Source organism: Vulpes lagopus, chromosome 10 (genome assembly GCF_018345385.1).
Source record: "Vulpes lagopus strain Blue_001 chromosome 10, ASM1834538v1, whole genome shotgun sequence".
Lineage (NCBI taxonomy): Eukaryota > Metazoa > Chordata > Mammalia > Carnivora > Canidae > Vulpes > Vulpes lagopus.
The window spans coordinates 58,758,496-58,786,342 of record NC_054833.1 but is presented as its reverse complement, the minus strand read 5'-3'; the positions used below and the strand labels follow the sequence as shown (position 1 = coordinate 58,786,342).

Sequence of the window (27,847 nt, the reverse complement as noted above, 5' to 3'; positions counted from 1 at the left end):
CCCTCTCCAGAAAGAGGCTGGCCACTGTCTCCGGGAGAGATCACGGGACCGGACAATCCAGGAAAAGCAGATTAGCCATGGGGCGGGACACACGAGTCCTGGGGGATTCAGGGTCAAGGCGGCTGTACGTTAAGAAACCCTACCCGCTTATAGAATATTTGAGATCCAAGATTTGCGGTGGCGGAGGTGGGGGCGAGGAGCGGGGGTTGGGGGAGGGGGGCAGGGATCCCAAGGGATTCTCCAATGAGAGCGGAGTAGGACTTTCACTCTCCTTCCAAAGCAGAGATGACACCAACGGCACAGCCACATTCAGAGTGATCCTTGTTTGATGTCAATGTCACGTCACCACCCGGGGTGGGGGGTGGGGGGAGCATAACCGTGAGGGAAGGAAACTGTCGGGGAAGAAAAGGCACACTCCCTCGCCCCAGCTGCTCGCTGTGTGCTCTGTCCTCTTGCCTGAAAGCCCCCAACACTTCATCCCCCATGCTTGTCTCTCTAGGGGAAAAGCCTCCCTTCCGGGGCCCGCATGGCGTGAGGCCAGGTTTGCTGCTCGGATCTCACTTAGCCCTTACTTATGATCCCCCAGCCCCAGCCTAGACTGTACATCTCTGGGTTCTCACACTTGTTCCAGGTCTTCTAGGCAGCCCCTCTCTGCCAAGTCTCGGGATCACCCTCACCTCCAAGGGGTGTCCTTCTTCCGCACCAGTTCTTTCAGTTACTTGCTCTCCTAGTGTTTGTATTCCAGTCTCTCTTCCTCCTATTTCCCCCTGCCCACCCCCCCAACCCCCAGGCTCTCAAGTCTGATCTCACTCCTCCACCTGCCCTTCCCTCTCACAGCTGAGGTTCTGGGCGGTGATGATGGCGATGCTGCCCAACACCACCCCTGCCCCCATGATGTCAGAAGGTGCCACTGTCTCATAGAGTACATAATACTGCAGCATGAGGGCCACCACGACCTCAGAGTGCAGGACGGCGCACACCAGGGCTGGGTGGGCCTTAGTGACTGCGTAGCTCACACACACAAAGGAGACCAGGGCCAGGATCCCCACTGCCCCCACGCAGCTCCAACTCAGAGGATCATTGGGCAGCACAGGCGTCTGCAGGACAAAGAGGCCCGGCACAGAGCCCACCAGCCCCACCAGGCCAAACAGGAAGGCCACTGTGGGTAGGCAAGAAGGGAAGTCCAGGGAGCGATACACCAGAAGCCCCAGCGACAGTGCCAGGCCGCCCAGGAACGCTAGCACGTAGCCCAGGGCGGTGTAGAGGCCCGTGGTCCCCTCCTGCAGTGTCCCTAGTCCAGGTCCCACAATGATGATGAGTCCCAGGGTGCTGCCCAACAGGCCACACCAGTCGTAGCCGCTGAGGCCCTGGCTTTCGAGGCAAAGGGCGAGGAGGGCAGAGCAGACGGTGGAAGAACCTTTGCGGACCGTGGCCGCGTTGCCAGCAGGCACCACCTGAACAGCGCTGTAGGCGCATCCAATGCTGAGGACGTTGAGCAGGGCGTGGAGACAGGCCCGGCCCCGGACATCAGGAGGCCCCAACAGTGGGTCACCACGCAGTTTAAGTATCAGGGCAATGGGGAGGTGGAAGAGACAGCGACAGATGAGCAGCTCCAGCGAGGGTAAGTGAGAAGCCTGGTAAGCCATACGGGAGAAGGGGCCCACGAAGCCAGCGGGCAGGCCCCCACCCAGCAGGGCCACAAGCAGGCCCTTGGTGGCGTCGGAGGGCCGGCAGCGCTGGTGCGAGGGGAGGCTGGGTGGAGTGGAGGGTGGCAATGGCCGGGTGAAGTCGGGCAGGTTGAAGTAGGGGTGACTGCCAGCCTGTGAGGGAGAAAGGAGCTCGGGCAATAGGGGGACCCGGGCAGGGCGGAACCCAGGCTGGGGTCAGAGACCTTGCAGGACAGTAGCGGGCCAGGCTGCCTTGCTGAGGAGGGCTCCCAGCAGCTAGAAGGGGCCTGTAACTGGATGAGGTGGTACAGTGTGGGCCTTGGGTCTCTCTAAAGCACGAAACGGGGTGAGTGGTCCTGGAGCATCGCGTTTCTCTGGGTATGCTGTCCAGGGGAGAAGAAAGAGAGGACTCAGGGGTGTTCTGTCGGTTTGGGGAAGGGGAGGCAGCCTCAGATGCTGCGTGTCTGTGTGATGTCACAGGTTCCTGTGGGGGGACATCTGGGTACACCATTGTGAGTTTCATTTGTAGGTGTCTCCAGGACAGCCAGGAGGTTTAAGAGGAAGAGACAAAAGGGAGCGGCCAGGAGCTACGGGGAAGGGGGCTCTGCCTCCCTGACCCCCACACTCACCATCTATCCTTGGACTTCCTCCTCGACTCCTGGCTCAGGGGGCCTGGGCCCTTCAGAGCTCCAGCCCTTGTGACCTGGTTGGAGTGGGAGTGGGGTTCTTCCCTGGAACCTTCCTGAGGTGGGGGTGGGAGGTTCTTCCCTGGAACCTTCCTGAGGTGGGGGTGGTCCTCGTTTCTCATTGTTTCCAACCTGGCTTGCTTTGTCTGTCTCTCCAGCCCCACAGTTGGTCTCATTCTCTTTTATGAGTAGCTATGTGATGAGACTCCTTTGGCTTCATATTAAGTTATTTACTTACGTCTCACCTTGTTTCACAATGCTTTTGCGGGAAGGAGCTTGAAGCCTGGCTCCTCTGTCTCCCGAGTTTTGAATTTTTGAACGCCAGGGAGGAGTCTCTGGGACTGTCCCTCTGGAGTTTCAGGAATGTGTGTTTCTTGTGCATGAGCTTGCACCTGGCGTTTTGTTGGTGCCCTCCCAGGAGGCACACGCCAGGGCCTCTGCATTTATGCAGAAGTACATAGATGTGGATATTCCTGCCGGTGCGGACAAAATAGGAAGCTGCGTGTCCATCTGCACTGGTAGTCATTTACGTGTGCTTGCTGTGGAGGGCTGGGGCCTGCCTGGCCGCCAGCCTGCTGGGGGGCCCTGTGCATATCTGGGGAGGGAGGGTAGGCATGTGCGTGGATCCAGGGCTGCCCCCTCCCCCGCGCCCCCGTGAGAGTGCTGAGTCCGGGTCTGTGGGTCCCCCTGGGCCGGATTGTGAGCCTGCCATGTTGTGTGTCTGCGAGAGGGTGTGCGTGCTCCGGGGCCCGCCGCCGAGTGAAGGGCGTGCAGGGGGCGGGGGGGGGCGTCCCTTGCCCGGGAGTGGGGGTCGTGAGGGCCCACGGGGCTGCGGCGGCCAGGCCCGGTGCCCAGCGGTCCGGCAGCCCCGCGCTCCTGCGCCGTGCCGGTACGGGGATCGGTCTGGGCCGAGGCCGTCGGGCGCGCTCGCCCCGGAGCCCGAGCCCGGAGCCCCGCGTCGGTATCGGCTGCGCGGCGCCGGCCTCCTCTCCGCGGCGGCGGCGGCGGCGGCGCTGGGGGGGGTACTGTTTCCGGGGGTGGGGGTGGGGGTAGGACCGGGGCGGGGGGGGGAGCCGATGATGTCAGCGGCGGCGGCGGCGGCGGCGGGGCCGGGCCGGGGCCGGGCGCTGGGGGGGCCGGGGCAGGAGCCGGAGCCGGAGCTGGAGGCGGGCGAAACCGGAGCGGCCGGGGGCGGCCACGGGGATGAGCCGGGCCTGGCGGACGCGGCGCCATCGCAGTCAGGTGGGCCCCGGGGCGAACCGGGCAGGGCCAGGGCGGACCGGAGCCAACGGCCGGGCCCCCTCCACGCTGCCCGGCGCAGCGGGGGCCCGAGCCGCGCCCCGCGCCGCGCCGGCTCCCCTCCGGGCTTGACCTGGGGGCTCAGGGGTCGGGGGCTGAGCTTGGCCCCGCCTCCAGGCGCGCGCGGCGCGGGGGGCGACTAAGGGGGCCCCGGTGCGGCGTCCGACCCGGCGGCGGCCGGGGGCGCGATCGGCCGGGCCCGGGGAGGGGGCCGCGCTCCTTCCCCTCCCCAAGGGTTAATTCTGCAGCCGGGTGCTTCCCCCGCCCCGGGGGGCAGGTTGGGGGTGGGGTGGGGCGGGTGTGAGCCCGGGCCGGCGCTGCAAAGCTGCTGGGAGGGCGATGGCGTAGGAGCCAGGCAGAGAGGGGGAGGGGTGGGCCGCCCGGCGCCCCGGAGTTGGGGTGTGCGGGGTGCGCAGGGCGAGCGGGGGCCCCGGAGCCGTCGTGCCGTCGGGGCAGGCTTGTGGCTGCGAGTCCTGGAGATTGTGTGTCTCCTGCTGAGTTGTGGGGCAAGGTAAACCTCTCCCGGACACCACTGTTTGTTGGTCTGGCAGTCAGGGGGTCCGGGCAGGGCCCTCCCAGAGCCACGGGGACAGAGAGCCTGATGGAGGGGTGTCCAGTGGTGCGGGGCAGAATTACAATATGTGGCCCCGTGGCTTTGGGTGACAGGTCCGCATTGGAAAGCAGGGCACAATCCATGCGGAGTTTGTCAGATGTGTGGTTTTATGTATGTTTTTTGCCAGCATTTGTTTTCTTGCACGTATGTGTCTTTTGCTGCGCACATGAACTATTTATGAACTGTTGTTTTTTGCATAGCTGGCGTGGTTAATGTGTGTGCTGTGGAGGGCACCAGAGTGCAGCGTGTATGTGCCTCTTCCGAGGGGCCTGTTGTGTACCTTTGGGTGGGAAGGTGTCACGTCCGGGTCCCCTTTCCGTGGCCCCGCCAAGGTGTGGTCTGGTGTTGGCAAGGATGGCCCACAGGATGTGTCTGTGGGTCTGTGTGTTGAGTGAGTTGCATGGAGGCAGCACGTCTGTAACTCAAGTCCTGAAGATCTGGGGCCCGGGAGAAGCCCCAGGGTGTGTCCCAGGTACCTGTAGGGCAGCAGGGCACTGCCGTGTGAGGGGCTCCAGGTGGAATGTGCCGGTTGTGTTTATGGGATCGTGGGCAGCTGGGCGAGGGGAAGGTTGTGTGTCTGTAACATTCTCTATGGGATTCTTTTGTGACGTTGTTTGTGGGAGCCTGTCCGTGCTCTTGGACTGGGCAGCGAGCTGGTCAGAAAACACTTGTGGGGAGGGAGGTGGCGTGACAAGGGCAATGTGGGCCTCAGACTTGGGAGATCAGCCACTAGCCGTGTGCGTGCCTGTCTTCTGCGCGTTTCAGTGGCCGTGTGGGGCTGCTGTGGGGCTGTGTTACGAAGGAGGCAGGCAGATAAACATGGGGCAGAGCAAGGGCAGCAGGCGGGAGGCCTGGGTGGTGGCGAGGTGGCCCAGTCAGGCTCTGTTCGGGGTCTGAGTGCTTGCCCCCCTCGAGGCCTGCCCAGCGCGTCAGGGTCACCGAGAGGAGAGGCCTGGTGGCTGCAAGGAAACCACATTTGGACAGAGTGGCTTCTTGGACATGTTTATGTAAAGGCCGGGTGTGACTCTTGTCACTGAAATGGAAAAAAGAAACACGAAGTTTTCAATCCCATCCTCCTGCTTCACCCTCTCTCTGCCCCCCTTCTGAGTACCTCTGCTTTTCCTGCTCCTCTGTGACGCACACGGTACTGCTTCTACCACTGTGGAAGGGTCTGGGAATGGAATTCACTCACTAGGCAGATTGCTCAGAACAGGTTTTCCTCACCTTTACTGCCTGGGCCCTCATGTAGGGGTGTGTGTGTGTGCGTGCCTGCGCACCGCAGTGTGCTGCACCTGGCCTTGCTGGGGGAGGGGTTGGTTATGTAGGGGGATGGGGCTGAGTGAGCCCTGGCTCCCCGTCTATAAAATGGGGCTAATTCCCTGCCTATCTTCCAACAGGGGTGCAAGTGGCGCCTGGAGTACATACCTGGAAATTAGGTACAGATTGGGGGGCCGTGCCTGTGCCAGCCACTGCGGATCCCCTTCTCAGGGCCTGGCTTGTAACAATAGCAGTAAACCCTTACTGAGCACGTACAGCGTACCAGACACTGTTCTCGGTGCGTTTTATATATATGATCATTCATTTACTCTCTACAGCACGCCGTGGAAGTAGGTGTTCTAATCATCTCCCTTTTTCAGATGAGACAGCTGAGGCCCAGAGAAGTTAAGTAATCTGCCCAAAGCCACTTAGCTGGGAAGAGGTAAAGCTGGATTTGAACCCCGGCAGTCAGGCTCTAGATCCTGTGCTCTCTGACGCTGTTCTCTGTTGCCTTTCTGAATGAAGCCTTGTGTGGGCCTCTCTCTGCACCCACCCCCATGCACACACTCTTCTCCCCAGTTTCTGCAGAACTTAGCACCCAGTACCAACCTGTCTCAGAAGACCTGTGTGCTTAGACAATGACTTGGGGAATCCCAGCCTAGGGAGAGCTGGCCACGGGGACACCAAATGTTGACGAGCCAGGCGCAGGAGAGAATCCCTTGTCCTGTGAGTCAGGGAGAGCCAAGAGGGGGGTGGCACTGGAGTTACATTTTAGAGGGTTTTAGGAAGAGGCTAGGAAAGGTTGCATTTCTGGCAGAAGAGCCAGCACAGGCAAAGACAGGGGAGCTGTGTAGCTGGTTGAGGTGGGAGAACCCTGTGGGTGCTTGAAGGGAGTCTAACTCAAGGCAGGATTGGGAAGGAAGATTGGAACTGGACCCTTGAATGGCTGGCAGAGCGATTTGAATTATATTCCCAAGCGAGTAGGGACCAGGGAAAATTACTGAGCCCAGAACTGATACTGCCTGAGGTCTCTGCGGACAGGGACCCTCAGTGAGTGGAGGGCTAGGGGGTGGGAGGTAGGCCTAAAAGCAGAGGAATAACCTTGGGCCAGGCAGGTGTTAACCAGGGCTTAAGCTAGTCCAGGGGCCAGAGGCTGGTTGGAGGGAAGGCTTCCAGGGCTGTTCCCAAGCTGGGCCACAGATCCGACCCTGCCTGGTGAGGGCTGGCCCTGGGAGCGAAGGAAAGGGCGGAGTCAGACATGACACAGTTAAGGCTTAGCACGTGAGACCTTATGTGGTGATTTCTGTAATCCACCGGCAGGCCATAGGCCCCTTCAGGGCAGGATCTGGTGGTCTGACAGAGGGAAAAGACTTAGCATCTGGATTCAGACAAGTCTGGATCTGAATTTTGAGCCTGGTGCTCCCAAGCCGTGTGACCTTGAGCAGGGTAGATCCCTCTATGAGTCTCAGTTTTCTCATCTGTGAAATTGGAGTAACATAAATGCCAACTCTGGGCGGCCGTCCTGAGAGACATTCAGCGAGACCATTCAGCGAGACAATCCATGTCAAACCCTGGAAGTATATGAGGCAAAGCGTGAGCCCCCCAGAAGTGGTCATGTCATCCTGCTCTTCCCCAGCTGCTGGCCGGCTCTGTCCAGCACTAAGGGCTTCTTTCCTGAGGGTGGACAGACCCCATGAAGGCTTTGAAGAAGGCAGGTTCATTCGTTCACCAAAATATTTTTGAAATCTCCCATTATGGGACACGTGGGTGGCTCAGTTGGTTGGGCATCTGCCTTCAGCTCAGGTCACAATCCTGGGGTCCTGGGATCTAGTCCCATGTAGGGCTCCCTACTCAGCAGGGATCCTGCTTATCCCTTTGCCTCTGCCTCTACCTGCTGCTCCCCCGTTTGTGCATGCTCTATCTCTCCATCAAATAAGTAAATAAAATATTAAAAAAAAATAACAGAAATCCCCCATTATGTACCAGGCACTGGTCTAGGCATTGATGAGAGCAGTGAGCAAAGCAGTGACAACCTCCCTCCCTTGGAGCTTACGTTCTCGAAATAAATGAACACTATGCTTTGCTAAGTGCTAAGGAGGCATCATAGAGGAGAGGCATAGGAAGTTGAGGCATGTGGGGGCAGCCAGGAAGGCCTCCAGGAGAAGGCACCTTGAGGCAAGGCTTATAGGAGGTGGGACGCCGAGGCATGGGGCCATCTGAGGAAAGAACGTTTCGGGGGCAGAGGGAACAGCAAGAGGCAAAGCATGTCTGGTGGCGGTGCTCAGAACCCCAGCTCAGTCACATCTCTCAGATCACATAGCCAGTCAAGGGTGGAGAAGAAACTGTGAAAACAAATAAAAAACTTAAAAAACACAGAACCACCAAACCTACCATAAGCCTGATTTCTGCCCCCTCTTCTCTATACCACTTCCCTCCACCGCTTTCCAGGACTGAGTTTCCAAGATAATAATAAGAGCTAGCATTTCTTGGGCACTTAACCAAGTACTCTTTTAGGTACTGCTGGTTAGGAACTGGTTTAATCTCTACAAACAACTGTGCCATGCAGGAACTACTCATTATCCACCCCCCCCATAGACAAAGAAACTGAAATATAGAGAGGTTAGGAAACTTGCCCAGGATCACATAACTAATGTCTTTACCTTTGTAAAACCCCGTAGGGTTATGACTGTCAGTGATGGGCAGCTGAACTCCGGAGAGCTGGTTCCAAACCCCAACTTGGTTAGCAACGAGACAGGTTGGGGGTGGGGGTGGGGAGGCTGGTCACCCCACCATTGCGTCCTCTCCACTTTCAGGGGAGGAGTTTGGCATATTGAAAGCCTCAGTTTACTCATCTGTACGGTGGGGCAGATGACGGCCCCTGCTGTTGCTTATCTGGGGTTCTTCTGAGTGGTTGAAATGAAATGACGCAGATAAAATGCTTAGCACTATGCTAAGTATTTCATATGTGGCAGCTACAAGGACCACAATGGTGATGCTCCCTGGTGATTTCTAAGGGCCCGGCTGGCCTCGGACCCCCGCAGTTCTAAGGAGCCCTGACAGGCCTTCTGCAGGTGCCTTGGCTGTCAGCATATGGCCACACAGCAGTAGGCACCAAGCCTAAGCGCCTGTGCAGGTGGGCAGGCCTGGCCAATGGGAGGGGCGGGGCCTGGAGCTCACCTGCACAGGCCTGCTACCTGTGGAGGAAGGGGGGCCCTCCTCGAATTTTTTTTCCCTTCCTCTGATTTTCACAAAGGTACTAGATGGGCCAGTGGGCCCCTAGTGGATGCTGTTGAAAGAAAAACAACTGGTTGAAAGAAAAACAACTGGTTTTCTATATTATCTCCTCACAGCACCTGTGAGTGCAAATGGGGGGTGGGGTGAGTTTTGCACACCAATTCTCTGACACCAGCAGGGGATCCTACAATTTGATCTGATCCTAATATCATCTACCTGGGGATACAGTTCGATCCCACAGATTAAGGGGACTCACCCCCATGAGACTGCCCGTTTCAGATGTCCTAAGTCTGGGCCTCCCATACTGCTGACCAACCAGCTGTAAATGGAGGTTTCCCACGACCCCCTCTTCAGCTCAGAGAATTTGCTAGAATGGCTCATAGAATTGAGGGAGATACTTGCTTAGGTTTCCTGGTTATTGCATAATAAAGGATACGATAATGCAGGGGAATAGCCAAATGAAGAGATACATATGAAGTCTGGAAAGGTCCTGAGCACAGGACCTTCTGTCTCTGCGGGTTGGGGTACACTGCCTTCCTGTCACATGGTCTGACCCAGAAGCTCTCTGAACCCCATAGTGTAGAAATTTTTATGGAGATTTCATCCTGTTGGCATGATCGAGTATTAACTCAGTCTCCGGCCCCTCACCCCTGCATGGAAGATGAACTGAAAGCCCCAAGCTTCTAAACATGGTTTGGGCTTTCTGGTGACTAGCCCCCAACCTGAAGCTCCCCAGGAAAACCCCCAAGGTCACCTCATTAGGCACAAAAGATGCTCCTGTCACCCAGGAAACTCCAGAGGATTTAGGAGTTCTATGTCAGGGACCAAGGTCAGAGACCAAATATTAGCACAAAAGATGCTCCTATCGCCCCTATCCCTTAGAAAACACTAAGAGTTTTAGGAGCTCTGTGTCAGGAATGGAGATGAAGACCAAATATACATATTTCCTATAGTATCACAGTACCACAGCTATAAACCTGCTCTTCATCCTGACAGAGCCAACGACACAGGCTTCTAAGTCAGACTTGCTGGTATCAGACCCCAACCCTGCTACTAACCAGTCACACGTCCTAGGGCAAGCTACCTGACATCTTAGCTTCAGTCTGCCTAATTAAAATGGGGAAGCTGGGGCGCCTGGCCGCCTCAGTTGATGGAGCACGTGACTCTTGACCTCAGCGCTATGAGTTTGACCCCCATGTTGGGTGTAGAAATGACTTAAAAATAAGATTTGTTTTTGTTTTTGTTTTTAGATTTTATTCATGAGAGACCCAAAAGAGGCAGAGAGAGACACAGGCAGAGGGAGGAGGAGGCTCCTTGCAGGGAACTCAATATCGGACTAGATCCCTGGACCCTGGGATCACGCCCTGAGCTGAAGGCAAACATTCAACCCCTGAGCGTGTCCCTAAAAATAAAATCTTAATAGGGTAGTGATGAGGAGCAGAGGAGGTCATACAAGTGAAGCATTGGCTCTTGGGGACCCCAGCAGGAAGGACTGTGCTTATGGGGGTGGGGGAGCTTTCCCTTTCTCCTCACTTTACGACCTGAACTGGACACCAGTCCGCATGAGGTGGTGTTGGGGATGCTTCTGCAGGATTCTCACCCCATCTGTGATCCAGCAACTAAAGGGGTGACACTTGGCCCCGTACTGGTGTGTGCCTACCAGTTAGGGTTGTTAGGACTTCTGAGTATTACCCCTCTTTACCACCTTCCTCCTTCTCCAGGAGAGGAATCAGAGCAGTCTTTTTGGGAACATGAAACAGGCTGTGGCAAGGAGGCCTTCCAGCCCAGATAGTGTGAGTCATAAGCAGGAAAAGAGCATGGTTTTTTAGTGGAGAGGGATTCGTGAGGAACTCCTGATGCAGGGTACTGCAGAGGACGTGTGGCCTGGGGCATTGGGAAGGAGAGCATTCCCAAGTTTCATGAAACATGGACAAGAGGGGTCAAGAGCCCAGCCCCACTCTGTGAACAGGCACCCCCCTGTTATTACCAGCTGTGTGTGACTGTGGCTCTGGAACTCAAGACCTTCTGCTGAAAAATGGGACCTCAAGCCCTGACTATGCCCACAGGGGAAGTAGCTGTGTACTTTCTGTAAAGTGACCAGCACAACTCAAACTTGGGTTGCCTGCTATTTCTTTTGGATGGGGCCTTCCAGCAAGAGATGAGGTGAGGGGTTGCATGTCCCTTCCCCCTTGTCAAGCCAAAGTCTTAACACCACCAGCTTTCAGAGTAAGATGTGGGATGCAAGCTTCCTGCTGGGTCTGGCGGCCTTTTCAGTGCCCTCCAGAGATGGGAGCAAGCTGTCGTGTGTATGAATCCGTGGTCTTTGGTGGTCACCTGGCACCTCCTCTAAGATCTATGGGGCTAGGGTGTGTGTGTAAGTGTGTGTGTGTGTGTGGGGGGGGTTCTCTGCTGAATTGACTTTCTAGCAGTTGGGTCCAATAAAAAAGCTCTAGCAAATCTATTTTGATATGTAAATGAGACTATTATAATGAAAGACAACATGCAAATCTTTGATTTTCTTTGAGCCCCGAAGATTGGGCCAAAGGGACTGTGAGAGCGATCCAAGAGGCGTCCCTGGACCTATGGGATCTAACTACGCCTGCTATGTTGTTTTGAGGTGAATTGGGAATATGCAAATCATCTTGTTCTTATACTCCTCTGGCCTTCTTATACTCCTCTGGCCGCAGAACAAGGCTTTGCAATAAAGCGTGTGACCTCCAAGGTGCAACTGGATGCAGCCAAACCAAGAACCCAGCAGGCCCCCGGGAGGGGGTCAGGGTCTGCAGAGCAACTCGGGCGTCCTCTCTCGGACCTCAAGTGCTGTGCCAGCCCCACCTCCTAGAGTCCCTTCTCGCCAGCTCCCTTCCTGAGGACGCGGTTTGTTTCTTCAACAGAAGGAAGAGGCCCCGCACCAGGGAATCACTAAGGCACCCCCGCTCTGCTCCATGTTGGCTGTGCTCTCAGGTGAGACGTGCTGCAGCTGTGGCTGCGGGAAGCTGGACGTGAGACAGGGCAGCCGGTTTCCCGAGACTGGGGAGTCCTGCCAGGTGGTCACTAGTCATCGTCGTCCTCATCATGGGGAACTGCTGCTTCCGTCTCTAATCTGTGACTTTGGAGGCTCTGACCCCTTGACCTTCATTGCGACCTGAGCTACCCCTGGCCACCTCCTTTGACATGCTAGGGCTGGATGCTGGCCAGATTGGTGTGGCTAAGGTTAACCCCTGCCTTCTGTGGCTGGCAGTTTGTCCCTCTGCCCCCAGCCTCTGATCTACAGCCTCCAAGGCCTCTCCCCTCCACCTGGCCTCTGACATGCTCCCCTGGCCTCTTCTCCGTCTAGGCCTGCGCCATGCCCCCCCCAGCGGAGGTGACAGACCCGTCCCATGCCCCCGCCGTCCTGCGCCAGCTCAATGAGCAGCGTCTCCGTGGCCTCTTCTGTGACGTCACCCTCATAGCTGGAGACACCAAGTTCCCTGCTCACCGCAGTGTCCTGGCTGCTTCTAGTCCTTTCTTCAGAGAGGCCCTGCTTGCTTCAGCTCCACTGCCCCTCCCACCAGTTACTGGGGGCCCTGCCCCCAACCCCGCCACCACCACAGCTGCCTCTTCCTCCTCCTCCTCCTCCTCTTCCTCCTCCTCCTCTTCCTCCTCCTCTTCTTCCTCCTCTTCTTCCTCTTCCTCATCTTCCCCACCTCCGGCCTCACCCCCTACATCCTCCCCACCCCGGGTCCTGGAGCTGCCAGGGGTCCCGGCGGCTGCCTTCTCCGATGTCCTCAACTTCATCTACAGTGCCCGGCTTGCTCTACCTGGCGGCGGAGGGGACGGGGCAGCGGTGGCAGAGATTGGAGCCCTGGGCCGACGTCTGGGCATCTCCCGCCTGCAGGGCCTGGGGGAGGGAGGTGATGCCTGGGTACCTCCGGCCCCTGCCCCCATGGCCACCTCGCAGTCGGAAGATGATAGGTTTGGCCCAGGGCCCAGACCAGCCGGGGAGTGGGAGGGGGACAGGGCTGAGGCCCAGGCCTCTGACCCACAGCACCCCCTGCCTCGGCGGCCCCTCCCCTGCCCACGATGCGGGAAAAGCTTCATCCATCCCAAGCGGCTGCAGACCCACGAGGCCCAGTGCCGAAGGGGGGCCGGCCCTCGGGGGCCTGCAGGGCTGGGGTCGGGGGGCCCAGGCCCCAGCGGCCCCGCGGGAGTGGATGCCTCAGCCCTGCCTGCCCCGGTGGGTTTCCGAGGCGGCCCTGAGCACGTGGTAAAGGTGGTGGGCGGCCACGTGCTGTACGTGTGCGCAGCCTGCGAGCGTTCCTACGTGACCCTGTCCAGCCTGAAGCGCCATAGCAACGTGCACTCCTGGCGGAGGAAGTACCCCTGCCGCTACTGTGAGAAGGTGTTCGCGCTGGCTGAGTACCGTACCAAGCATGAGGTGTGGCACACTGGGGAGCGCAGGTGAGTGGCCTGGGGCCTGGAGGTGGGGCCGTGGCTGGGTGGCAGTGGTGGTGGAGCAGTCAGGATCACCCCGCAGGGACCACAGGGGGAAAGAGGGGGCAGGGGCAGGCAGAGCATGGGGCCCAGGGAGTTGCCCCGAGACTGGCCTGCTGGCCCCTGCTCACCTACTTGAGGTCACTGGTGCAGCCGCCTCCCTCCAGCCTCGTTCCCTTCCCCAAGTACCCCTGGGTGCCCAGATGGGGCCTGGTGCCACGGGGAGGGCCAAGGCCGGCGAGGAAGTTGCCCTGCTAGGAAAAGACGGTGGGGGAACACAGGCATGCCCACTGGGTAGTTGGAACATGTATTTCTGCAACATGCCCTTGCTTGTAAACCATTTCCCAGATTCATCCCCAGAGCCCCGAAAGGCAGCTTCATGAGTTAGGCAAGGTGTGTGATTACTCCCTGGTTTGCAGATGGACCAGCTGGGGCCTAGCGTCTCACAGCTGATGGGGGGGCACTGAACTAGCACTGGTATCTCTGGCTGGCAGGATGGGACAAGCAGCATGAAAGGAGGGTGAACGAACGGCTGGGGGAGTCATAGGTGTGAGCGGAGGACATGGGAAGCTGAGGCCCTGGCTCCAGGGCCTCTGACTCAAGTGTCTCTGTCCCTGCCTTGTTCCCTGCTGTCCTGGCCCAGGTACCAGTGCATCTTCTGCTGGGAGACCTTTGTCACTTATTATAACCTGAAGACCCACCAGCGAGCCTTCCATGGCATTAGCCCGGGCCTCTTAGCCAGTGAGAAGACACCCAATGGAGGCTACAAGCCCAAGCTCAATACCCTCAAGCTGTACCGCCTGCTCCCCATGCGGGCAGCCAAGCGGCCCTATAAGACCTACAGCCAGGGAGCCCCTGAGGCTCCCCTTTCTCCAAGCCTCAACACACCGGCCCCCGTAGCAATGCCTGCCAGCCCACCGCCCGGACCCCCACCCACCCCCCAGCCCGGCCCCCCACCCTCAGTAATCGCTTTTGCCCACCCGGCTCCCTCTGTCATTGTTCACGGGGGCAGTAGCAGTGGTGGAGCAGGGGGTGGGCCGGCCAACACAGGGGGAGCCCAAGCTGCCTCGGTCATCACTTACACTGCTCCCCCGAGGCCCCCCAAAAAACGTGAGTACCCACCTCCTCCCCCTCAGCCTGCAGCCACACCAACCAGCCCGGCCACGGCGGGCAGCCCGGCCACAGCCGCAGGCCCGGCCACAGCCACGGAGGAGGCCAAGGGCCGCAACCCACGGGCTGGAAGGACTCTGACCTACACGGCCAAGCCAGCTGGCGGGATTGGCGGGGGTGGGGGTCCCCCTGCGGGGCCTGGCCGGGGCCCCTCTCAGCTACAGGCTCCACCTCCACTATGTCAGATCACCGTGCGGATTGGAGAGGAGGCCATTGTCAAGCGCCGCATCTCAGAGACTGACCTGCGCCCAGGGGAGCTGAGCGGAGAGGAGGTGGAGAGCGAGGAGGACGACGACGACGAAGAGGACGACGACGACGACGACGACGACGACGAGGACGACGAGGCATCGCGGGCTGGCGGGGAGGACCAGCTCTGGCGGCCCTACTACTCCTACAAGCCCAAGCGCAAGGCGGCAGCGGGCGCGGGCGGCAGCGGGGTTGGCGCGCTGTCCCGGGGCCGCCGGCCGCCGCGCTGGAGACAGAAGCCCGAGCGTAGGGGCTGGGAGGAGCCGGCGGCCGCCGAGGGGCCCGCGGGCCGCGGCCGGGCCGAGCGGAGGCACCGCTGCGAGGACTGCGCCCAGACCTTCGCCACCCTGCGGAAGCTGCGCAAGCACCAGGAGGCGCATGGCGGCAGCTCCCACGGCGCCCGCGGCGGCCGGCGGTCCTCCAACCGCTTCGCCTGCCCGCACTGCGCCAAGGTGTGCAAGACGGCGGCCGCGCTGAGCCGCCACGCGCAGAGGCACGCGGCCGAGCGGCCCGGGGGCGCGCCCACGCCCGTCATCGCCTACTCCAAGGGCGGCGCCGGCACGAGGGCCGGGGATGTTAAGGAGGAGGCTCCTCAGGAGATGCAGGTCTCCTCGTCCAGCGGGGAGGCGGGTGGCGGGAGCGCGGCCGCCGACGGGGCCTCCAAAACCGCCTCCCTGCAGGACCCCGTCATCTCGGGGGGCGAGGAGCCCCCGCTGGTGGCGGCGGGGGGCGCCTACGCGTACCCGCCGGTGCAGGAATTTCCGCTGGCCCTGATCGGGAGCGGCCGTGAGTCCGGCGGTGGGAGGGGGAAGGGGGGTGGCGAGGGGCCGGTGGGCGCCGGGGAGGGGGACCGCGTGGAGGGGATGGGGGCTGCCAAAGTCACCTTCTACCCGGAGCCCTACCCGCTCGTCTATGGCCCCCAGCTCCTGGCTGCCTACCCTTACAACTTTAGCAATTTGGCCGCCCTCCCGGTGGCCCTTAATATGGTCCTACCTGATGAGAAGGGTGGCGGGGCCCTTCCCTTCCTTCCGGGGGTCTTTGGCTACGCAGTCAATCCTCAAGCAGCGCCCCCCACGCCCCCAACCCCGCCTCCCCCCACTCTCCCCCCACCAGTACCCCCTAAGGGAGAAGGGGAAAGGGCAGGGCTGGAGAGAACCCAGAAGGGAGATGTGGGGTGAGCTCTGGGCCCACCTCCCCCTTCACCAGATGCCACCCTCCCTGAACCCCCTGCCACTACCAGCTCCCTGGCTTCCCTGCCCCCTTGGGAGCCCCTCCACACTCTTGTGCAGGGACCTGGGGGCCCCTGGAGCTCAGGGGTCAGGCTGCTTTGTGTGAGATTATAGTTTTTCCCATCTCCTGGGAAGGGATCTTGGGCGGTTCCCCTCTCAGTTCTCCTCCAGGGAATGGCCTCCACGAGGGGCAGGGCCAGCTCTCATCCCTTCTCTAGCCCTCGGGGCAACTGAGCAATATACTTATATGAATCTCTACTCACGGCCCCCACCAGCTCTGAATGTCTAACCCACCCTCCTGATTCATAAACCCCGAGGGGAAACCATCTCTTTCACCTAGTGATCTCCCCTCATTCTGAAGCTTTCTCTAAGCCCCTGCCTAGATGCTTCCTAGCACATTCCATTCTTCATGGCCCAGGGCCTGGACCAGACCATTGTGATACCTGACACCTGCCCACCTGGGAGCATGGCTTGGGTTTCCATTCTCCCCAGAAGTGGGTTTCTGTGTCCCTCTTTCCTTCACGTCGAGATGCCATGCCTTCCTTGGCTTTCATGCCTTTGGATCTTCCATATTCCTCCTCATTCTCCTGGACTCTGGAGATGGCCTCTTCCAATCCAGGTCAAGGAGGTGTTGAGGGGAGGGCTACCCATCTGTTCCACGGCTGAGCACTTTCCCAGCCCAGGGCAGCACTAATCTTGGCCCTGTCTTGACCCCCAAATCCAGTGAGCCCCAGATTCTTCCAAGGCAAAGGGGTGAATAGACCGCACCTCTTCCTGCCTCTACCTATGGCCTCTTCTGGGCTGAATCAGATTTGGGGGCCAGGATGGAGAAGTTCCGTATGGAATGGGGAAGGGAATCTAATTCTCCGTTTTTTCCTGATGGTTTCTCCCAGACTAGACCAAATAGCCAGAAAAGTGATGGGGGTTGGATGGGTGGGTAAGCCCAATTTGCACATGACCTCCCATCCTTACCTTTACCTCCGTCTTCCCCAGTGTCGCTTCCCTCACCGTTCACTCCAGGTGGTTTTTGGGGAACCATCCTACTCCCTTGGTGGGCTTTGGGGTATCCCCACCGACTTTTCCTCCAGAATAGCACCTTACACCCCATCTTTGACTCAGTTCCCCACACCCAAAGATCCCAGCCTAGGGATGGGGTGCAGGGACCATCAACAGTCCCTAATCCCTAATTTGCACTAGTTAACCCTGGTCAGGGGTCCGTATGTTTCCTTCCAGTGGGGGAGTTGAAGAAATGTTTGCTCCTACTTCTCTTTGACGACCGGGCATCCCCACTCTGTGATTGGATGAATATTTCCTATCCCACCCACTTCCTGCCCTCCCCCCCAAAAAAAAACAGCTCACAAGGGGAGAGCCAGTTTGGGGGAGCAAATCTGATAAATGGGAATTAGAGGAGTGCAGTTTAAAAAGGGGAAAGGCTGCCACCGTTTAGATGAGAGCTTTATCCCATCTACTGTTTTCCGGGGCCGAGATGGCTGCCCTCTCATGCGGCTGAAAGGGCAAGATCATGGCTTTTGGAGGGAGGTGAGCTTGGGGGGGGAAGGACCAGGCATCCTCCTGCCTCCTCTTACCCTCCTCCTCTATAGGAAGGGGGAGGGTTTTGACAGGCTCCTGAATGTTAACCACGGAGGAGTCACTCCTTTACTCCTCCTCTGTCTCTTTGCACTTTTCTTGGTCTTGGCCACAGTCCGAGTGAAGAGTTTCCTACTGAATGTACCAAGTTCCAATTTTTAAGGGGGTAAAAAGCTTAAAACGGGAAAAATGCAAAAAAAAAAATCACTAAAAAATTCCCACAAATCTTGTTTCTGGCACTTTAGAAAAACTGCGAAAAAAGAACATAATAAAGAATACATATATATATCTACACACAAATTTTATATATATATATACACACACACACACATATATATACATACACACACACACACACACACACACGCACGCACACGGCGGAACCACAAGAGACAGAAGCCTTGGAGGCAGGGGGCAGATGTGATGACAGCTCCCCTATATCCTTAACCTGCACTCCTCTGAGGCAGAAAGAAAGGCACAGGGAACAGAAGGAGTTGAGGATGGACCGGGGCATTTGAATTTCAGAACAGGTCAAAATTCCAAAACCATGGACATTTGGGGAGAACTGAGATTGCAGACATTTATTTTTCTCGGGGAAACATGTTTTAGGAAGGTAGTTTCCAGAATTTGGTGGTTCTGGGCAACAAACGAGATTGTGGCAAATTGGAGATTAAAACATATGTATCCAAAGCTGGGGAACGTGAATATTGTGAATTTCAGATGTTGGAAATTTGGGATTTTGCCATTTCGTCTTTTTGAAAATTACTCAAGTCTTGTCAGTTTGTGCCCTCCTTGCCCCTGTTCCCTGGGGAGAAGGGTGATGGTGGAGTGGAAAGGCCACTGGTTCTGTGCCACAGCACGCAAGGGTTAGAATTCTACAGACTGTAGCTCTATACGTAGTGAGGACCCAGATTTAGAGAAACTGACCAATATTTATCTCCGCATTTGTGTGTGTGTCCAACTCTAGGCCAATAAACCAACAAGACAAACAAACTGTGCTCTGCAGTGGGATGCCAAGTGCACTTCTTTGCGTGGCTGGTGGGTCGGCTGGACAGGGACACGCTTCCCTTGTCTGCCAGGGATCCTGGGGGCTGTGGCTGTATGATCCCTCTGAGGGCACAGCTTCCAGCAGCTGAGGAGGTGTGAGGGCTTGGCAACCCTGCCTACTTCACGGTAATGGCTGCAGCCACCAGGGCTCAAGCTGACTTTGGTCTGACCTCCAGGCTGAAACATTAACTCAGTCCAGTTCACACAGCCTGCTGGGCCCAAGAGCCTCATGTCCCCCTGCGCCTTAAACCTGGTGCAGCCCCCTCTCCAAATTGAAAAGAAAACAGGTGCAAAATGAGCCACAGTCATGAGACACAGTCACCTGTCTTTCTCCACTCCTAGCCTCTCATTGTCTTCAACTCCTCATCCCCCTCTCCCCTCCCCTTGATTCTGTATAATGTTATGGAGAGGCAGACAAGTAAAATGAGAAAAGCTGGTCAGGTGGGTGGGGGCTTGGAGAAATTCTGGTACAAATACCTTGACAGCGTGGGCCGCCACTCATCAGGGGAATCAGGCCTGGTGTTACGTAGTTTAAAAAAATTTATCTTTTCCCCAGAGAAGCCAGAAGTCCAAATTTCTCTGCTCAATATCCAAATTTTTAAAGTGGCTAACACACTAAAAATTGTGCAGGCCAACAACACAGGCCAAACACGCACACCAGCTTACAACCTCTGATGTATACTCTGTACTGCTTTTGTTCCCATCTTTTCACATGACCCTCAGACTAGAGGGCAGATACTATTATTAGCCTCATTTTTTTTACAATGGTGGAATCTTACCCCAAGAGTGGTTCAGTACCTTATACAAAGTTTGAGCACCAAAGCTGGAATTTGAAGTTTGTTTGTTTGTTTTTTTAAAGTGAGCTCTCATTACAAATGCATCCTTTTAGAAATAACTTTTTTAAAAAAATCCTATGGATAACACTTATCCGAAAACAATACGTTACAAGAAGGTAAAAACAAAGAGAATGACCACTAGTCCCAACATGCAAACACAGGCACTACTCATTGGTGCATTTCCTTCCCAGAAAGAAAGAAAAGAAAAAATTCCCTAATCACTCAACAAATGTTAAGCACCTGCTATCCTATGGGTCAGGATCCGTGCTAGGCGCTGGGGATATTACAGTGAACAAAACACAGTTCCTGCCCTCATAGGTAGGGCGTACAGTCTACTCCTTGATCTTTGTTCCATTCTACCAGCAACCTAGTGTTACTCTCCAAAGGAACTTCTACAAGACACCAGAAAACAAACAGTGCATTTCTGGAGGGGCCACGGCTTCGCCCGCCCCGTCCCACTTGGGCGCTCTCCCCACCAAGGCAATGGTGTGGGAGGACTGGATTCCAGGTGGAGCTGTGAGAGGTCCTGGCTCTTGGCCCTCTGTCCTCAAGGAAAAGGGTCCGCAGGGGGCAAGTGATAGGAGGCGTCCAGGAAGATGACGAGGGTCCCAACGCTAGTGAAGATGATGAAGATCCACAGGAAAAGGCGATCCACTACCATAGCCACAAATTGCCAGTCTTCTTTCAGCTGGGGGTAGGCAGTGTAAACTCTTTTTGAGCTCCAGACCCCCAGGGGAAGGCCTGCCCTGTACCCTTGCCCTCGTCCTCCTACGGATCGGATGCAGGGGCCGGCCGCTGGGTCGAGGAAAACGAAACTGCGGCGGATGGACGGAGTGAGGAACCAGTCGGAAGACAGGGGCGGGACCAAAGAGGCAAGCTTCCAATCAGAAGCAAGATTGGGCGATGGGGATGGGGGCGGGGCCATGGCCCCGCCGGCCCCGCCGGCCCCGCCCCGCTCAGCCCTCGGGGACTTACCGCGTCGTGGTCCTCCTGTTCCTGCAGCTGCCGAGCGATATAGCTAATCGAGGAAACGACCTCCCGTAGCTCGGGAGGCAGGCCCACAGCCGGGTTTGGACCATCGACAAGTCGCCGCAAGTCCGGGGCAGACAATTCAGGCTGGAACCTGGAAGAGGCGGGACAGTTTGGCCACGCTCTAGGCTCCGTTCCGACTCCCTCCTCCGACACTCTTAGTAGTTTTCAGAACGTAAGAAGGCCCTTTAGGCTCTCCCCGCCGGCGGCGATCTCTCCTGCCTTCCGCAATTCCTCCCATCTCAACACGTTCCACTGTCCGCCTTTCAGCAAAGTTGGCGGCGGAAGGGATACTACGATTCCCATGATGCTCACGGGCATCTTCCGGGACCTTAAGCCGCCTGCCTCTGCACAGGCTTCTGGGAACTGTAGTTCCCTCTCTCCTTTCCTCGTAGGCGACTGGGAGGAGTGGGTACTACCTGTTGGGTTTGGGGAAGAGAAAATCGTTCAGTGGCTTCCGGATGAAATATTCATCTGTTCCCCGACCCCAGCCACTTCCTGGAGAATCCCTGAGGGCTACGGGAGGTGGCTCCGGCATCAGGTCTCTCTCAGGTTTGGGCCTCTTCAGACCCAGGTATAGAGGGAGTTTGTGGATGAAGATCTGCTGAGTAGAAAGGCGTGTTAGCGGGGGCTCTCATGCTTTCCGACGGGAAGGGAAGCAGCCCACCGGTCCCATCCCCGCACCTGCGTGCGCGCGTCCCTCCCAGCTACCCAGACAAGGAAGTGCAACCACACATCAAGAGCTCCTGAGTGGCCTGGGAGGCGTCCGGGCTGGGGGGGAAAAAAAAGTCCCGAAGGCTTCCACCCTGATAGAACCTGACCCTGAGAATGTTTCCCTGTAGCCCAGGATGGGCAGTATGGACGAAGAAAATATGGGATCTGTGGCATGACAAATGTCAGGAGGGTAAAATTAACTGTGCAAGGTTTCAACACCCAACAGGCCTTAACACTTGAACACTCTACCAGGAATTGTAGTTCTCCCTCAGGTCTATGAAGTTGGTAGGCAGGTTGCAGAAGCCACACCTGCGCAAAAAGACAAATGCTAGGACGGAGGATTAACATGGATTGGAGGAGGACATCTTACCTGGCGGACCCAAGTGGGCATTTGGTGGGTGTGGGGTGAACGATGGTGCAGGTTGAGGACCACAACGCTCAGGATGACGGAGAAAGTGACGAGGATCATGGTAAACATGAGGTACTTGATAATGATGGGGACAGACAGGGAGGTCTCAGGAACTTTGTCTGCCAGCAGCAACAGGAACACAGTGAGGGTGAGCAGGGCAAAGATGGAGAGCCCCATCTTTTCTCCTTGCAGGGCAGAGAAGAAGGCGGAAACATTAGACTTTGCCAGAAGGCAATTTTCGTGGCACAATCGGTGACCGTGTTTCCAGCCCACTCAAGGACAGGCTTCTGGAAGGGCCAACTGCATGCAGATGACTCCTACAATTAAACCTCCAGCCCAGATTTGTTCTCCTAAACTCCAGATTTATAGCCACCTGCTGATCTAAACTCTCCGCTTGGACAGCCAATAGACATCTCAAATTAACACATCCCAAACCTAATCCCCTGATCACCAACCCTTCCCACTGTCTCCCCCATTTCATGAATGAGAAATCCATCTTTCCTGAGACTCAGGCCAAAATCCTGTTAGTCATTCTCCACTCCTCTCTCTGTCTCTCTCATCCCATATCCAATCCATAGCAAACCCTACTGGCTCTATCTTCAAAATATATTCATACAAACAGCCATCACCTCAGATCTGAGTTAGGATGAAGCAAAGTGGAGGCCTTAATAATATTTCCTCCTGCTTACTGTTCTCAACAGCAGCCAGATAGATCCTGCTAAAATGTAAATTAGATCATATCACTTCTCTTCTCAAAACCTTGGAGTGGCCTCTCACGTTCTTTAGCATAAAAGCCAAAGTCCTCAGTGTGGTTGACAAGGCTTTCCCCATTATCTGTCTGACTTGATCTCCTACTGTTTTCCTCTTGCTTATATCACTCAGTTATCCTGGCTATTTCCTGAGTATGTGAGACTCACTCCCCCTTGAGGGTCAGTGAGGGTCCCCCTCAGTGAGTGCATGCACTGTTAACTCCAGCTGGTACATTATTCCCCCAGATTTCTGTCTGCCAGGGTCATTCACTTGGTCCCGCCCCAAGCAACTGTCAATGCTCCCTTCAATTCTTTATTCAAATATATGATATCTATTTTAAATATTTTATTATTTGTTTGTTTATTTATTTGAGAGAGAGAGAGAAAGCATGAGTAGGGGGGAGGAGCAGAGGGAGAGAGAGAAGCAGGCTCCCCCAAACCCAGGACCCTGAGATCACGACCAGAGCCAAAAGCAGATGCTCAACAGATCGAGCCACCCAGGTGTCCTCTTTGTTCAAATATTGATCAAATATTTCCTTTTTATTGAGGCATTCACTGACCACTTTTTTTTAAGATTTTATTTTTATGTAATCTCTACACTTAACATGGGAGTTCAACTTACAACCCCTAGAACAAGAGTCACATGCTCTATGGACTGAACCAGCCAGATGCCCCTGACTATTCTATTTTAATTAATTAATTAATAATTAATTATAATATATATAATAAATAATAATTAATTAATTAATTAATGAGAGGGAAGGGGTAGTGGTAGAGGGAAAGAGAGAGAATCTTAAGCAGGCTCCCTGCTGGTCATGGATCTCACAACCCTGGGATCACGACTGAACTGAAATCAAGAGTTGGACGCTAAAAAAAAAAAAAAATAAATAAATAAATAAAAAAATAAAAAATAAAAAAAAAAAAGAGTTGGACGCTAAAAAAAAAAAAAAAAAAAAAGTTGGGCGCTAAACCAACTCAGCCACTCAGGCACCCCCTGACTTCTATTTTAAATTGTAACCCTTACCCCCATTCTATTCTCTATAACCACTTTTCTTGCTTTATTTTCCTCCTTAGGACTTGTCCTCTTCTAACATACTATCAACTAGATATATTTGTTTATTGACCGTCTCCCCGCTAGAATGTAAACTCCACAAGGCCAGGATTTTTGTCTCTTTGACTCACTGATGTATCCCAGGGCCTAGCCCATTACAGATGCTAAACAAACATCATTGCATGAATGAATAGACCAACCTTGAAGCTTTTTTTAGGAACCAAATAGCAATCTGAAGGATCTAAAAATGAAACAAGGTATATAAGGATATGCCAGGTGGCTGATTATTCCTGTGACATACAACAGGCACCACAAACTTCAAGGAAGGTATTGAAATTTAAAAAAAAAAAAACTTTTATGCTCTGCTCTACTTAAGTCCTATAATATTGAGTTCCAAGATTTGCCCCACTCTGGGAGGAAGTAAAAGTTACATTTGGAAGTGTGTTCTAGAGCTGGATCACTTTCCTTCCCTAGACAGAGAACTTGGTGCCAGAGAGGAGGAAAGCAAGCTTTAAATACCAGAGTTAAGGATTTCAGTCTCTGAATCAGACTGGCACCAACCAGGGTTGGAATGGCGACACAACCTGTCTCTAACATGGGGCAAATGACTTAAACTCTTTCAGCCTCTTTGTCTTCCTCTGTAAAGTGGGAAGACAATTCAGTACACACCTCACAGAGTTGTTGTAAAGATCACAACTGAGTTAACATAGGGGTGCCTGGGTGGCGCAGTCAGTTCAGGGTCTGACTCTTGGTTTTGGCTGGGGTCGCAGTCTCTGGGTCATGAGATCAAGCCCTGCTTCTGGCTCTGTGCTCAACGCAGAGTCTGCTTGAGTGTCTCTCTCTCCCTCTCCCTCTGCCCCTCCCTCCCCTCAGCTCTAAAATAAATAAATAAATCTTAAAAAAGGAAATAAAGGAGTTAATGCATGTAACATGTTAATTGTACTACTTATCGCAAGTGCTCACACATAATAAAACTAATACCAACACTTATATAGAACTTACTTGGTACCAGGTGTAGTTCTAAGAAACTCAATTAATCCTCAAAATAATCCTATTAAGTAGGGACTCATAGGAAGGAATTTGCCTGAGGTTACTCTGTGACTACATTATGCTGCCTCCTGGAAAAATGTTGCTATTATTTCCAAAGAAGATAGGAAGCTAAGGGACTAGCAGGTGGCTGAAAAAATGGGGGAGGCGGGTGGGGAGGCTACCAGGAATGGGGAAAAGGAGGGTGTTCTAACTCCAGGAGTTTGTTGGTCCCAAGGATGAGATCTTAGGATTCTGAAGGGAAGAGTTCAGGAGCTCCCAGGATGGAGAGAAGAGGGCAGTAGAGGGGAGGCCCAGCCTGAGGTGGGAGGGGAAACCTGGATCCCAGGAGGAGACCCTGGTTGAAGGGAAAACCTGGGCAGGATGGCTGAAGCACCACCCTTGATGGCTTGCGTTGGCCAAAACCTTTGCCTGGATTCAGGGTGGAGAGGAAGAAGCTGTACAAGCAGTGAAAAGGCAGGGCTGGGGGCCCCTCCCTCCCTTACCTGCATCTGGCGGCAGGTAGAAGACGAAGATGGCCAGGAGGGTGATGAGGATGCAAGGGGCAATGACGTTGACCAGGTAGAAGAGAGGCTTCCTGCGGATGATGAGGTAGAAGGTGACTTCTTGCCGCTGTCCTTCCCCGCCCCGCCTAGGATCCACCGGAGGCTGCACTAGCCGGGAAGGCTTGTGGATAATTTCCCACTGGCCATTCTCTGCGAGGAAGAAGAGGGGAGGAGGGAAGTCAGGGATGCACATGTGAAACCTGTCCTTACTGCTGCCAGATCTGGCTTTGTTCTGGCACATCCTTGACTCGAGGGGCTGATGTGATGAGGCGTTAGCCTGTGGACACTGGGCTGGGCAGCCCATCTCTGGTGAACTTGAACGAGTCTCCATTTCTTTTTCCCTTTTTAAGATGTTATTGATTTATTCACAAGAAACACACACAGAGAGGCAGAGACACAGGCAGAGGGAGAAGCAGGCTCCCTGAGGGGAACCCAATGAGGGACTCGATCCTGGGACCCCGGGGTCACGCCCTGAACTGAAGGCAGACGCCCAACCACTGAGCGACCCAAGCACCCCACATCTCCATTTCCATATCTGCAAAATGTAGATTCTCACTCATCTTGCCCACACCACAGGGTTGTCCTGGGCATTGCTGAAGGAGGATATTTGTCAGCCTGTTAGAAACTGGACATCATAAAGCCCATGGACGCGGGAGCCACAGCCACTCACCAATGAAGGTCCCTTCATGAATGTGCACTTCCTGCAGCTCCTGCCTGTCAGGACCCAAGCCGGTGTGCAGGCTGACCTCTGAGCTGTCATAGCTGTAGGAGCTGAACACCATGGTGCAGTTCTGCCAGTCGAAGGGGAAGTAGGTGACCTGGATGGAGCGGGGAGTCACCAGAGCTGCCAGAGAGATGTTCACGGCTGGGGGCTTTGGGAGGTCAGTAGGCAGGTCACAGGGAAGTAGGGTCAGAGGAATTGGAAGGTTATTAGGGGAGCCCACGGGCAATGGAAACGGGGTGGCTGAGAAACACTGCATGTCAGTGACAATGGACAGAGAAGATGAAATCACGCAAAATCAGGAGGGCGAGAGCGATGGGAGGCTTATGGAGTTACTGCGGAGTCAGTGTTTCAGGAGAGGCAGGGTCCCCAGGGGGAGCCCCCGGGGCACCTGGATGCTGCAGCTGCTACGGTAGAGGCCTGGAGGCTGCCAGCGCACGGAGCCCTCGGAGGACACCACGACGTTCAAGTCCAGAGCAACGTCGAAATTGCCGTCGTTGCTGCGGGTGAGGAAAGGGCTCGGCCTGGACCCGGACCCTCCCCCTGGAGACCCCGCCCACTCCCCCAGTCTCGCGGAGGACCCACTTGTTCAGGAGCACCACGTCTGGAAGCCACACGGATCCAGCCGTGATGCGGAGTGAATCGATACCCTCGTACTCTGCAGGGTCCCAGCTCAGCCTGTAGTCAGTCCACTCCTGTGGAAGCAGAGGCTGAGGGGCTGTCCAGGCTGGAGCCTGGGAGGGGACGTGGGATGTCCAGAGGGAGCTGGGGAGGGAGTACAAAGGAGGGGAGCCGGCAGGCTTGGGCTGTGTGGTTCTGGAAGTCGGAGTTGTGATTCCGGCTGCACGTTTACTCGTTGGGATCCCATCAGCTAATTTCCCCTTCCCTCGAGCTGGGCCCCAAATTTTGGGTCTAAAAACGAGGAGGGTGCACTAGTTAGCCACGAAAACGGTGTTTTTCAAACTGCAGTTCGTGACCCTTAAGTGGGTAGGGAATCAAATTAGTGGCCCCCCCAAAGTGTTAAAGTAGAATAAGAAAAGCATGGGATGCAACTCTCATAGTAAAGATAGGTATTGTTTCCTGAAGTTTCTGTCTCTCTTATATTTTCCGAGGTCCTGGTGCAAGAAAATACTCTTACTGAGGCGGACATTGGAGGAAATTGTAAAGGCAGCGGGACGCCCTTTCCCACCCCGCGGGGGTCTGCATACCAGGTCTAAGTACACTTTTGTGCTCATCTCCTCATCCTTCTCGTTCTAGAAGGGAAAAGTTTAAAAAGAGTAGAGGGGATGTGAATAGAAAGAAATGAAGGGGCTCCGCGGGTCAAGCTCTCACTGGAAATCCCTCTTTTTCTGAGTCCCCCTATCTTGGCTCCAAGCCCCGCCTCCTGGATGCTGCACGGTGTAAGCCCCACCTCTATCTCAGAAACTTCCGGCGGTCTACACCGCCAGCCAATCCAACTACCAGGCCGCCCGTCCGCACGGCTCCGCCCCGGGCCCCACCCACAGCCCGTAAATCACCCAACCCTGCATCTCCGCCCGCCGTTATTTCCCGACCCGGTTTGGCCGCAAGCTCCGCCCCAGCCTGCGACCCCGACCCGGGACCCGCCCCCCAGCCAGTCCAGGGCGGCAGCCCCGGTTCCACCCGCGGCCGGTCCAGAAGCCACGCCCACGGCTCGTCCATTGGTCCGACGTCCACCCAATGGGGTCTGCTAACGGCCCGTCCATCTCCCGACCTGGCTCCGCCCCAGGCCCAGCCACGCCTCCGCCACGCCCCCCGCCGGTCCTAGGGCCGGAGCTCAACCCCCGCGCGCGCCCTCACCAGGCTGATGAGTTGCGCCAGGCTGAGGCCGACACTGACCCCCACGCTATCCCCCACCTCCCGCGCCGGCCGCACGGAGCTGTCGTAGCCCAAGAAAAGCTTCTCGCGGAGCCGGCCCTCCACCTCCGTGCCGCGGGCTCCTGGAGGAGAAGAGCAACCAGTAAAGCCACAGTACCCGGCCACGACCCCTGCCCGTCACTGCCCCCCGCCGCCCGCCCCGAGAGGCCCAGACGTACCTGGGGCGAGTGGCACCCCCAACGCCCCCAGCAGCAGCAGCAGCAGCGCCCCTGCGGTCATAGCTCAGCCGGTTGGTTGCTCAGTGAGTTCGCTCGATTCACCAGCGGGGGGTGTGGGGGGGAAGTGACGAGGCGCCCAGGAATGTGCACCTGTTGTTGGGGGGCAGCCGCCAGCCCACCCGCC

General features: G+C 56.0%; 3 protein-coding genes across 9 annotated transcripts; 1 reads left to right on the top strand and 2 right to left on the bottom strand.

The window, feature by feature from the left end:
• Positions 1-806: 806 nt before the first annotated feature.
• SLC35G6 (solute carrier family 35 member G6) lies at positions 807-2,032 on the bottom strand. Its single transcript, XM_041773012.1, has 2 exons — positions 2,006-2,032; positions 807-1,877 (listed from the first exon to the last, which is right to left on the bottom strand). Exons 1-2 carry the CDS (start codon positions 2,030-2,032, stop codon positions 807-809), a joined length of 1,098 nt encoding a protein of 365 aa, XP_041628946.1.
• Positions 1,362-18,454, top strand: ZBTB4 (zinc finger and BTB domain containing 4). Of its 4 annotated transcripts, none has more exons than XM_041771409.1 (4): positions 1,362-1,621; positions 11,651-11,720; positions 12,094-13,196; positions 13,873-18,454. In XM_041771409.1, the coding sequence occupies exons 3-4, from the start codon at positions 12,103-12,105 to the stop codon at positions 15,821-15,823; spliced, it is 3,045 nt and encodes a 1,014-aa protein (XP_041627343.1). In that variant the 5' UTR covers positions 1,362-1,621; positions 11,651-11,720; positions 12,094-12,102; the 3' UTR covers positions 15,824-18,454. The 4 variants fall into 4 exon arrangements, with proteins under 4 accessions (XP_041627343.1, XP_041627341.1, XP_041627342.1 ...); XM_041771407.1 differs by lacking the exon at positions 1,362-1,621 and adding an exon at positions 3,457-3,595; XM_041771408.1 differs by lacking the exon at positions 1,362-1,621 and adding an exon at positions 3,935-4,163.
• CHRNB1 (cholinergic receptor nicotinic beta 1 subunit) lies at positions 18,022-27,833 on the bottom strand. 4 transcript variants are annotated; one of them, XM_041771410.1, is made up of 11 exons: positions 27,664-27,833; positions 27,428-27,567; positions 26,818-26,862; positions 26,195-26,304; positions 26,001-26,109; positions 25,559-25,706; positions 24,829-25,038; positions 21,458-21,681; positions 20,793-20,974; positions 20,320-20,467; positions 18,022-20,159 (listed from the first exon to the last, which is right to left on the bottom strand). In XM_041771410.1, exons 1-11 carry the CDS (start codon positions 27,722-27,724, stop codon positions 19,959-19,961), a joined length of 1,578 nt encoding a protein of 525 aa, XP_041627344.1. In that variant the 5' UTR covers positions 27,725-27,833; the 3' UTR covers positions 18,022-19,958. The 4 variants fall into 4 exon arrangements, with proteins under 4 accessions (XP_041627344.1, XP_041627346.1, XP_041627348.1 ...); XM_041771412.1 differs by having other exon boundaries at positions 18,022-20,032; XM_041771414.1 differs by having other exon boundaries at positions 21,458-21,615.
• Positions 27,834-27,847: the final 14 nt, after the last annotated feature.

Bases quoted from the DNA above. Each gene is read 5' to 3' on its own strand.
- CHRNB1 (XM_041771410.1), bottom strand. From the start codon at position 27,724: ATGACCGCAGGGGCGCTGCTGCTGCTGCTGCTGGGGGCGTTGGGGGTG. The intron at 25,039-25,558 runs GTGAGTGGCTGT...TCTTCCTCGCAG, and splicing joins TCATGAAGGGACCTTCATTG to AGAATGGCCAGTGGGAAATT. The intron at 20,468-20,792 runs GTAGTACCCACT...CGCCTCTTCCAG, and splicing joins CTCTTCCCCAAACCCAACAG to GTTCCAGCCTGAATTGTCTG.
- SLC35G6 (XM_041773012.1), bottom strand. From the start codon at position 2,032: ATGCTCCAGGACCACTCACCCCGTTTC. The intron at 1,878-2,005 runs GTGCTTTAGAGA...CTCTGACCCCAG, and splicing joins AGGACCACTCACCCCGTTTC to CCTGGGTTCCGCCCTGCCCG.
- ZBTB4 (XM_041771406.1), top strand. From the start codon at position 11,339: ATGGGATCTAACTACGCCTGCTATGTTGTTTTGAG. The intron at 11,374-11,650 runs GTGAATTGGGAA...TTTCTTCAACAG, and splicing joins GCCTGCTATGTTGTTTTGAG to AAGGAAGAGGCCCCGCACCA. The intron at 11,721-12,093 runs GTGAGACGTGCT...TTCTCCGTCTAG, and splicing joins CATGTTGGCTGTGCTCTCAG to GCCTGCGCCATGCCCCCCCC.